Raw genomic sequence first — 10,835 nt, forward strand, 5'->3', positions numbered from 1 at the left:
AGATGTCAATTAGATTTTTCATCTTATTTTTTTCTTAAGTTAGGTTCAACCTTGTTTAGATATTTGAAGTAATAATGTACTTCAAATACGGAAGAAGGTGACCATTTATTCACATGATTTCTGTAGCTGTGAGCTTTGAAGAGCCTTCACGGTTATTTTTCACTGGTTATATTCTTGGTCTTTGTGAGCTCTTTTACTAAAGGTGAAGTAGTCAGTTTCCTGGGGTTGGACATTGAATATCTTCTGGGCAAAGAGAACAACTAGTACAGGTATTTCCTGATTTTCTGATATATTCACTTGTGTGTGTAATCTGTGTGCTTAGTAGCCAAGTCGACATATGAATGAGCAACATGCTCAATGATACTCAAGCAAGGGCTGCTTTTGTCTTCATAATTGACTTCTGGACGCTGGATGTTGTCAATAAATTGCATGTAAACTTCTAGAGTTAGTTTGCTGGTCACAAGATCCCATCTAAATAAGCTTTTATTTTGTCATTTGCAGCTTTCAACTCCACCTACTTTTTCGGTACAGCATATAATAGATTTATCATATCTGCTTGTATAAGGTAAAGTTTGACGTCTTTTTGGGACTGGTGAACTACTAAATTTTGCTTATATGTGATATGACCCATCATTAATAATGGACTGATCCATAGGATTTTTCGTTTCACTATGTTTTGAGTAAATACAGTAAAAACAATGTTTTCTTGTATGTCCAAGTAATTGGAAAACAATATTTGCTTTAAGTTTTGAAATATTTAGATAATTAAATAAGTTGATCACTTCTCAGCCCTCATAACTAGTTCTTTTTTGAGGAAGATGTTTCCAATTAAATTTTCTTCCCCGGTATATTGAAATTTTGCTCCAATTACTGGAACTTGTCTTGTTTGCTTGCAGATTTTCCTTCATGTATACTTGTGACACAATTTGCCACGAAGGGGGCATTAAACAAAAAGATCGCCTCAACTTTATCATATTATACTTCTATATTGTGTACAAATTAATGGATGCACTGACCCTTCAAAATCTCAGACTGGCTGCATGACGGTGACAATGCAATGGGGAACACGTCTATGATAGGATATCAAATAGTTGGTTATTTAAAGAACCTAAAATTTAAAACTGAAGAAGATCATTGTGAAGTTCTAAATGAAAGCGTTCGAGCAGTAGCAGTCTATTTGTTCGCCAACACAAGGCATTTACCACCACCATGCATTCAATGCTGATTTTTATGGTAAGTGCCTGATTGTCAGTTGAAGCAATATTATGTTTGTGGCGTTTGCATTAGGCTATTTGTCTTTCATTGATTATTTCTGTCTAATTATATTATTGTTCTAATCTTTTCAGTTTCAACCTTGTCTGATGCCACTAGTAATCACTCTCTTGGTTGCAGTTTTTCCTTTCCTTTCCCTTCCCATTTTTTTACATGGATTTGGTGGTCAGATAAGTTTGTAGTGGGGATACATTTCATTTTCGACGGCTTTTACTTGCCATTTGCTTTTTCTTCATTGAGAGAGTGTCAGCATTGGTCCAAGACTCGTTCCGGCGATGAGATAGTTTATGTTTTTTCTTTTTAATTTTTTTACAGCAGGCACTGCTATAATTTGTGAGAGTGTTCCTAGTGGATTTAAAATGTAAATTGAGGAGATATGACAGTTAAAATTGCCTATCTGGGAGGGCTTTGATATTTCTGTGTCCCAATTCTTGTTCAAGGCACTGCCCCCTTTCATGCTCTCTTATTGATTATCTAATTCCATCTTACATAAACAAATTCTTCATGCTTTGACAAATTTGGGCAAATTATGCTACCATATTCATTTTTCTCCAGTTTTTCATTGACAATTTTTCATTTCCTCTTGTCTGTCTCACTATCTGAATCTTGTTTATTCCCCTTTGTTTATGCCTCTCTGTATCTTTTGTATCTGATAGACTGATACAAATTTCAAATTCATTCAAAATTTCCTCCCTTGTTGGGATCCATAATGCGAAGAGCATATGATGAGATTATAGTTGTTTCAGGTTCAGATCCTACTCATTCTTTTCCCAACAATCTGGTTGTTCAGTATATATATCTAGAAAGATTTCTGTTTAAGTCTAACGAATTGTTCCCTGTGTTATTCAGGTCAAGCTTCATGCTTTGCTGGTTTAGTTGCCATCCAATTCCCTGCTCTTTGATCAGGGGGCCGGTTTCTAGGGGCTCACCCACCGGGCCAACTCCGCCGACCCAGATACAAACTACCATGTTACTGGGTCAGTAAATAGCGGAGATGGATGGTTTTCTGGAGAATGGACCATAGAACCGAGGGCCGAGATATGACCCATGAGAATTACAATTTACTTGCACCTTGTTTGATATGCTTTTCTTTCTGTAGATCCGGGACATCTTCTTTTTGAAGCAAATGAATGCAATTGGGGAGACAAAACACTGAAGTGACGCAATGATATAAAAATGACACTAATAAATGTTCTGGACCAAGAGATAGATAACTATCAAACCCCTGGGAAGTAATCTTGTGTGCTCATCTCTTGATTTGTGATGATGCATTCGTTAGTTAACAACTTGTTCTCTTATTTCTTCTTTAGTTTTTGTATTAGTTTCATGGCTTTGGATCATCTCGATTAAATTCTGAGGAGTTAGAAGTGTGTACACTCAATTGGATAACAATAAACAAATAGCATCAAGATGTGTTTTTTAATCAGACGTTTGATTTAGAGAAACAAGGCAGCGCAGTTGACGAATCACCGTCTGGAAAAGATGAGAGAGAGTGACGTCAAGAAGGCACATGGGGATGATCAGTTTTTGAAAGCTGAACGCACCAAAACCATGAAGGCATGTGGCTGAGAAGATTCATCTACTTCTTTTAATACTCTTGACATATGCATATATGACTGTTGGGCAATAAAAAATATAGAATTGGGTGAGGGCCTAGGAATATGGATCCACCCCATTCCAAAGGTGTAGCCCCTCAGCTTCCAACTAAGAGAGTCATGTGATGTAGTGAGTGGAACTTGTCTTGGGCCAATATAAAATCGGCAAGTTATGGGACCCAAATCACCCTGTCGTCACCAGAATAAAGATGGGCAAGGTCTCATCATTCTTTTTGGATGATAATTAAACCAACACACACATCCTCCCTCTGGAATTAGGGCAACCAATATGATTTTTGATACAACTAATTATTTGATGAACTTACCCATTCATACATATAAAATTGCAAATGTTATATGATGTAGTTTAGTTCCAGATGGATTTGGTTTCGATCTATGGTTTGATTTGGGTTTACGGCCAAAGACTTAATGACAAAGTGTATATACTGGTTTGACCATTTTTAAAATGAAAATCGAATCAAGAGTTCAACAAAACCAAATCAAGCTGAATGAATTCGTTTAACTATTTAACTGACTTCTTGATTTTTTTTTTTTTTTTTTTTTTTTTTTGGGGGGGGGGGGGGGGGGGGGGTGATTTCTCTGCCTTGTTTAAACATGCATGTCTAAACTGTGAAGAATGTTGTACCATATGAAATTTGCCTCGTATTCCCACTCTAAACCGAGTGAACAGAGCTCATTAGAATGTATTAATATTGAGTCTTGCCATCTTATGTTTAATTATATATTAATTAATTTACCTAAATATATATATTTATTAATTTATGTAGCCTTGCTATTAATTTGAGTAAAAATGAAGAGGGGAATGAATGAGGTTATGTACAGCGTCCATATATGATGCATGATGTAGACTTCATTGGCTTATAACTCCAAGCAGTACAAACGTAATGTCGCTATACCCAGGAAAAGGAAAGGCATCACAATAACATGTGATGGATTCCTTTGTCATTAGCATGCGATGTCAATATCAAACCTTCAACTTCGTGAGTATAGCTAGCTGCAATCAATCGATGGACTGTTCAGGTAATTGGCAAACCACTGAATTTTCTGTGAATCTCTGGCTGCAGACTTTTGTGTCTTCTTTAACAAGCTATGGAAAATTGATTGGATCCTTGTATATTTCCCTGGGGTCCAATGTCTTTTCTGGTGTTGCCTAGTGATAGAATTAGAAGAATTCAGAAGAATATTTTAGTAGAAGTGGTGAAAAATTGGTAGGCTTGGTGTTTGGTGAACAATACAGTAAATGTGCAACATGCATATGGGATATGGCATCAATTTTTTATAGTCTTCTTCATTTGTATGTCCTCTGTGACACTTCAATTACCAACCTTAAACAACAAGAGGCAGAAAATCCATACATGGCAAATCATTTTAGGGTTGAGCGTCAACTTAATGTGTGTATAAATTAAACAAATGTTAATGATATAGGAACATGATATGTTTTGATGCAGTCTATGCTTGATATAACATGCCTTATTTGGGATTAATTTCCTGTGGATTTCTCAAGTTTTTATCTCACTCCATGCTAATTACATCTTTACTTTTGACTGCCAGCTTTAATATAAAGATGTGATATAATCATTTTGATGGTATGAGTTTAAAAGGAGAACTACATTGGAGATTACAGAAAATTTACATGGGTAAAAAACAAGGGTAGCTTGTCATCATGTGCCATGTTTGCATGCACCTAGGTACCCGCTGTTGCTCAATGAATGGATTTACTTTGGAACTTGAAAGAAACTAGGATATATATATATATATTCACATTTATATATCTAGAGAGAGAGAGAGAGAGGAGGAGGAGGAGGAGGAAAGAGGAAGGAAAGAGAGGGAGGAGTGGACATGTACAAGGGCATTTGGATGGGTGTGGCAGCAGAGAGAGGAGCAATGGGATAGAGATGGACACGTTGGGTTGCACAAAGACAAAAAAAGACCAGCTTGTAGGGTTAAAGAGGGTGGTTTGGCATTTCAAAAACGCAGAGACACTCTCTTTAGTTTCTCTCTCACCTCTGGCCGAGGGGATAATGGATGGGAAAGGGCTTCTTCCTGATGCATGATACCTGTTGGTGGGTTAGGTGGCAGCCCCTGCCCCCTTATTGGACCCACCCCCTAGATTCCTGCCCCTCTCCTTCCCTCTTTCTCCAAGCAAAACCTTCAATACAACTAAAGACACAGCCAACTCATTTCTCTGTTTTCATTAGTAACCTCTTTGTCACAAAACTGGAACAACATCAAAATATTACACATCCTACTCTCTTCTTTCCCCAACGCACCACAAGCCTCTCAGCGCTCCAAATAACAGCCCCCCATTTGAGAAGCATATAATATTACACATAATTTCCCATTTGAAAAGCATATAATATTGAAAACCAAAAAACAAGCCTATAATATTATATTTCCAAAGACAACTATGTAATAAGATAATATACTACTCTTTATGACTTAAAAGAGAAGAAAAAATATTAAAATTATTGAAAGGGGCCTGGAATTATTGAAACAAATGTCTATGTGCAAAGGCAGGCACACACACTCTATGTCCCAAACAACAAGGTTGAATTAAACAAAAATCCCACATCATAGAGAGAAAGTGACCCCTCTCTCCCTCTCTCTAAAATATATAAAATAAATACTTAAGAGTTGATATGGTATATAAGCTATCTATCATACGGCAATGAATGCATCTCTTTCTAATTCAAGAAACTTTTATTTTCTTCTATTTCCATGACAAATACACTTGTGTCATATATTAAGCCCATTCAATCCCTACTTCACCACTACTCTCTCTCTCTCTCTCTCTCTCTCTCTCTCAAAACTAAACATGACAGTGGGATCAGCACCACTGTTTTCTAGATTGGTGGCTATGATCTAGATCATGACCTGCATTGAATGGCGTTCTTCCCAGCCAACTTTATGCTACAAACTCCTCATGAGGATGACCATCAGCCTCCAACATCTCTCAATCCAATTCTGCCTCCGTGCACTTCTCAAGACTTCCATGGTACTATAGGTCTGTGCATTCATATTAATATATTAACACACAAAAGTAGCATATCGTTATACTTATTTTCTCTTAATAGTATCCAAACTTTTATGATGGTTCAGGTGTTGCTTCACTTCTAGGGAAGAGATCCATGTCATTTTCAGGTATTGAGGTTTGTGATCACCAGGAAACTCATGGGGATGATGACTTGTCTGATGATGGGTCACAAGCTGGAGAGAAGAAGAGGAGGCTGAATATGGAGCAAGTGAAGACACTTGAGAAGAACTTCGAGTTGGGAAACAAGCTTGAACCTGAGAGGAAAATGCAGTTGGCTAGGTTGCTTGGTCTCCAGCCAAGGCAGATAGCTATATGGTTCCAGAACAGGAGGGCAAGGTGGAAGACCAAGCAACTAGAGAAAGACTATGAAGTCCTAAAGAGACAGTTCGAAGCAATCAAAGCTGACAATGATGCTCTTCAAGCCCAAAACCAGAAGCTTCAGGCAGAGGTATGTTACTAAAGAATGAATCTGTACTGTAATAGGATGGCAATCCTTCATTTTTCTTTTTCATCTTTTCATGACTGTTGAGAAGAAATATGTGGTACATCTATACACAATTTAACTTACATTTCTGCATGGGACTCTGTTGATGACTACTGGATACAAAGTGGGAATAATTCTTGTTCTTTGTTGTTCATTGAAAAAGAATCATTGCTGGCTCTCAACTTAAAGTTGTTTCAGATATAGTTTTTTCTGGAGAACTTTACTGCGTGTGTTTGTGTGTGTGTTGAGGTTATATTACTAATGGTGATTCTCAAGGAAGCAGCTTTCTCCAACTCTTTTTGATGATTTGATCGATAATATTCATATTCTAGTACTAATGGTGGTTCTCAAGGAAGCAGCTCTCTCCATGTCTTTTTGCATTTTTTTGATAATTTGATCAATAATTGTTTTGAAGAGCCCATCAGCCAAAAAAAAAAACTTAGAATATATATTGGCCAGTTCAGAATCACTCTAGATAGCCTTAATTAGGATCATCGTTTTGATATGATCAATTGACTACAGTTATAATCTCTCTCTCTCTCTCTCTCTCTCTCTCTGCGAATTTGTTGTTAATTGTGGAATTGAATGAACGCAGATATTGGCACTGAAAGGCAGTAGAGAGCCAACGGAGTCGATCAACCTCAACAAAGAGACAGAGGGATCTTGCAGCAACAGAAGTGAAAACAGCTCAGAAATCAAGCTGGATATCTCAAGGACACCCGCAATTGACAGCCCTCTATCCACACATCCAACCAGCAGACCCCTCTTCCCTTCCTCCATGAGGCCCACTGGCCTGTCCCAACTCCTCCACACCCCATCCTCAAGACCTGACCTCCACTCCCACTCCCACTCCCACAAGCTTGACCAAACTGTTAAAGATGAGAGCTTTTCCAACATGTTCTGTGGCATTGATGATCAAACTGCCTTCTGGCCATGGCTGGAACAGCAGCATTTCAATTGAATCCATTCCATTCCACAAAATATAGCCTAGCCTAAGCTAGTGATTAAGCATTTACCCATTTCATGAATGGTTTTGCTAGGTGGATTAAGAACATCTTCATCGTCTCGGCTGTTGTCCTCGTCATCACTATATATGATCATCATTCTATAAGGCTAAGTTAAATTCTTGTTTTGGTACCTTAGACTGGTGTAAAGAGTAATAGTAGCACATATCAAGTTGAATTTGAGGTGGTCTTTTGCAGATCTTTATGGAGGAATAAAGGGGTGTTCACCCTTTGCATTTATTTTAATATATATACCATTGTTTTGTTTTGTTTTGTTTTTGTCTTTTTATTTTTACACTCCCCCGGGGAAAAAAATAAAATAAAATAAAAACTCAAGAATAGAAGTTAATTTGTTGGGTTGTTTCATGGAACAAAAGAATGGCAAAGTTGAATTACATTGGCTAGCGTTTGGTTTGAGCTCTATGAAATGATAAAGTCCTGCCCATTTCAACCTTTACCACTTTTCTTGCTTTGGAATGATGTCCCTTGTAGTATTTGGATCTGAAATAAAGCCCTTTTGTACGTAAACAAAGTTTGCTGATTTCATCATCAATCAGTACCACAGAGTAACCAGCAATAACCACGCTCCTGTGGTGAACAAAATCTACTCGGAGTTAGTAAAGTATGAATTTCTGTAGAGAGAGATGAGAGAGAGAGAGAGAGCATCAAAGGGCACACATTCCAAGAGGGAAAGAAGACAAACATATGAAAAAGAAAAAACCAAGGAGAGTTGGAAATGGTCATTCTCGTGAAGGAGACGTTGCCAAAGCTTACGCTGACAAGTAATGGGAATGGCATCTAACACATGTACCCACCACCACCTCACCAGTCACCACCCTCTCTCTCCTCTTTTCAAAGTTTCTTGTTTGGAAAGAGTTCATGTGACCCACTCAGTGTCACCCACTTCCTGGCATCGATCATAGTCTCTTTTCCCACTCTCTCCTTTCTTGCTCCAGCTTGAACCTTTCTCCCTTTTCCCATTCACAACGCCTGTTGATTTGATTCCAATATGGCTCTCTCCATGACCAAACCAAAGTCGATGTCATTTCATTAGGTTTTTCCCAGTTAAAAAAATTAAAAGACAAAAAAGGAATGGCCAGCGGAACAGACCCTATTCATTAATTAATCATGCACTGCCTTTAGTTTACGATATTCAATTGCTTCTTGTTGATTCTCAAAAGCGATCGAATCCACTTTAAAGTAAAGATTAGACGTCTATATATACGTGTTTTATATGTTCGCCCCCAAAGTCATGCAATAATTGTCTTCTTTCTCCTCTCCTTTCCTTCCTCCCATGTCCAAGCAGATCCCATCCTTCCACTTGCTGGCTGGCTGGCTTCTAATTAAGTATTTAATGACGATGGCAATACAAATACCCATCAAATAATCAGTAGCGCTTATGATATAATTAATGTACTATTTATTCTAATACCCAACGAAGTTATGAACATCAGATACTAATTAATTAGACCAAAAGGGATACGATGAAATCTGCACGAATCCCGATGAAGAAGAAGAAGAAGATCGAGCACACATAAATATCTCTACGTGCTCTCTCGGATCATGTGAAGTGAAGGATGATCAACATTGTTTAAGATCAACTAATTAATTAATTAATTAATTATGCATAGTGGAAATTAAAGCACATATATATATATATATATGTTAAGAATTGGCTGGTTAAGTAGTAGAGACTCTTAAGTGGCCATGTGCTTGCATGCTGGGTTTCTAATGCCTGTTCGCTAGCTAGCTAGAATATATATGCTGGATTAAGAATCTAGCTAGAGCTCATGTGCTGCTCTGCTCAATTAACCTTCTAAAGAAAGACAGAATCAAATGTGGGTTCTATCTCTCTCAATGATTAAAGCATTTTCCTTTCTTTAGTATGCCATTCTAAACGAAGCATCATCATTACATTATAAAATCTGTCGCATACACTATATATAGTTTTTAATAAACCCAACTCTTTGCCTAACTTCGAGGTTGATTCTTGATACTAAGGACTAGCAAGTATATATTATAATTAATTACTGTGCTAAATCATGAATTAGCCCCTTAAGATAATCCGAATGATCCAGAATTTTTCGTTACATTTGAGATTTTTGTCACATCGTTAAGTGCGTGACAGAAAATTTAAGTTGAAGGGACGTTTTATATTCACATAATTGTAATGGTACCAGTGAAATTTAATTCTTGCGCCACGTTCAATTGAATTGGGCTTCGCAGTCATTTTTGGTCAGCTTTTTGGGCCTTTCAAGGCCCGGATAATTTGTGAAACCGGCCCAACTTCGGACCGCTAGGATTATGAAAATCTGCGAGGCCCATTAGATTTTCTTATTTAGATATTCCCATCTACACTAATGCTAGTGCTCATATACATGAAGATCTAATTAAAAATTAAAAAACTATGGCAATGATGATATTTTTATGATTATAGATTATTTTTTTATAAACTTTTATCTATTTAATGTATAGTTATTTATTGGACTTATTCTCCTTGCGCGGTCCTCGCCACTCGTGCATTTAATTTCAACAAAGGAGATAAATTACAAGTTGAGGGTTTGCTTCATTGCACAAGACAAGGATCGAACCCACAATCTATGGGTGTGAATTTCAATTTATCATGACCCAATCACTTGACTTATACTATAAGAATAATGTATAATTATTTATTTACTCGATGAATCTGCGAGCCCCATTAAATTTAACTATATACCTTCTAAATTTTAGCTTTTTAGTTTGAACATCTTATAAATTTTATTTTTTTACCATATGGATTTTTGAACTTTCTAGAAATGGCCAAGACACCCTATCTATCATAAATAATGTTAAAATTAAATAAATATTTAAAATAATTTTAAATTAAATTAATTTAATTAAAATTAAAAATAACAATAAGCATCCCTATTAAAGAATATGGAAAAATTTGAATCCACGACTTCATGTTTCTTCTGAAGTGTTAGTCAATCACTACTTGTTATATGTATTTCTCGCATTACCCCGCATGGGCCAGACTCGATCCGATAGACCGGCCCAATCACCCAAGGCCAAGAAGGTCCGAACGACCTCGTCAAGGAAAGTCCAGCCTCCACCAAAAATCCGGAACTCGTAAAGCGAGCATATGGCGAGCTCCCGATAATCCCCCAACGAGCTCCAAGCAATCGATTAACGAGCTCCTGAAATATCCTCCAGATCGCTGGACCATCCAGGTCGCCGACCTAAAACCTCCAGCTCGCATGAGTGGCAAAGCTGCTGAGGAGTCAGAGGTAGGGTCCGATCACTTTATCTGTAACAGCCCATGCCCCTCGTAATGAGGATCCCACTCCCGGTCTTGTGAAGGCGATAAGAACTGTTTGTCCCCCATTATACAATCACTGTATTTTTATATGTTATCTGAATTGTAAAAACCCCTCAGTATAAATGAG

The 10,835-nt window shown here is 37.4% G+C and overlaps 1 protein-coding gene and 1 long non-coding RNA gene across 4 annotated transcripts; both read left to right on the forward strand.

The window, feature by feature from the left end:
- The first annotated feature begins 210 nt into the window (after positions 1-210).
- Positions 211-2,784, forward strand: LOC127796262 (uncharacterized). The gene is made up of 4 exons (XR_008021978.1): positions 211-269; positions 502-565; positions 897-1,233; positions 2,122-2,784. It is a non-coding gene; the product is annotated as an uncharacterized LOC127796262 (long non-coding RNA).
- Positions 2,785-5,566: 2,782 nt separating this feature from the next.
- Positions 5,567-7,674, forward strand: LOC127796261 (homeobox-leucine zipper protein ATHB-13-like). 3 transcript variants are annotated; one of them, XM_052328315.1, is made up of 3 exons: positions 5,567-5,883; positions 5,963-6,370; positions 7,002-7,674. In XM_052328315.1, exons 1-3 carry the CDS (start codon positions 5,758-5,760, stop codon positions 7,365-7,367), a joined length of 900 nt encoding a protein of 299 aa, XP_052184275.1. In that variant the 5' UTR covers positions 5,567-5,757; the 3' UTR covers positions 7,368-7,674. The 3 variants fall into 3 exon arrangements, with proteins under 3 accessions (XP_052184275.1, XP_052184277.1, XP_052184276.1); XM_052328317.1 differs by having other exon boundaries at positions 5,569-5,883; positions 5,988-6,370; XM_052328316.1 differs by having other exon boundaries at positions 5,570-5,892; positions 5,988-6,370.
- The last annotated feature ends 3,161 nt before the right edge of the window (positions 7,675-10,835 follow it).

This window comes from Diospyros lotus, chromosome 3 (assembly GCF_014633365.1).
Source record: "Diospyros lotus cultivar Yz01 chromosome 3, ASM1463336v1, whole genome shotgun sequence".
Lineage (NCBI taxonomy): Eukaryota > Viridiplantae > Streptophyta > Magnoliopsida > Ericales > Ebenaceae > Diospyros > Diospyros lotus.

Coding starts and splice junctions, on each gene's coding strand:
- LOC127796261 (XM_052328315.1), top strand. CDS start 5,758: ATGACCTGCATTGAATGGCGTTCTTCCCAGCCAACTTTATGCTACAAA. Junction 5,884..5,962: donor CACTTCTCAAGACTTCCATG/GTACTATAGGTC, acceptor TTCTCTTAATAG/TATCCAAACTTTTATGATGG. Junction 6,371..7,001: donor ACCAGAAGCTTCAGGCAGAG/GTATGTTACTAA, acceptor GAATGAACGCAG/ATATTGGCACTGAAAGGCAG.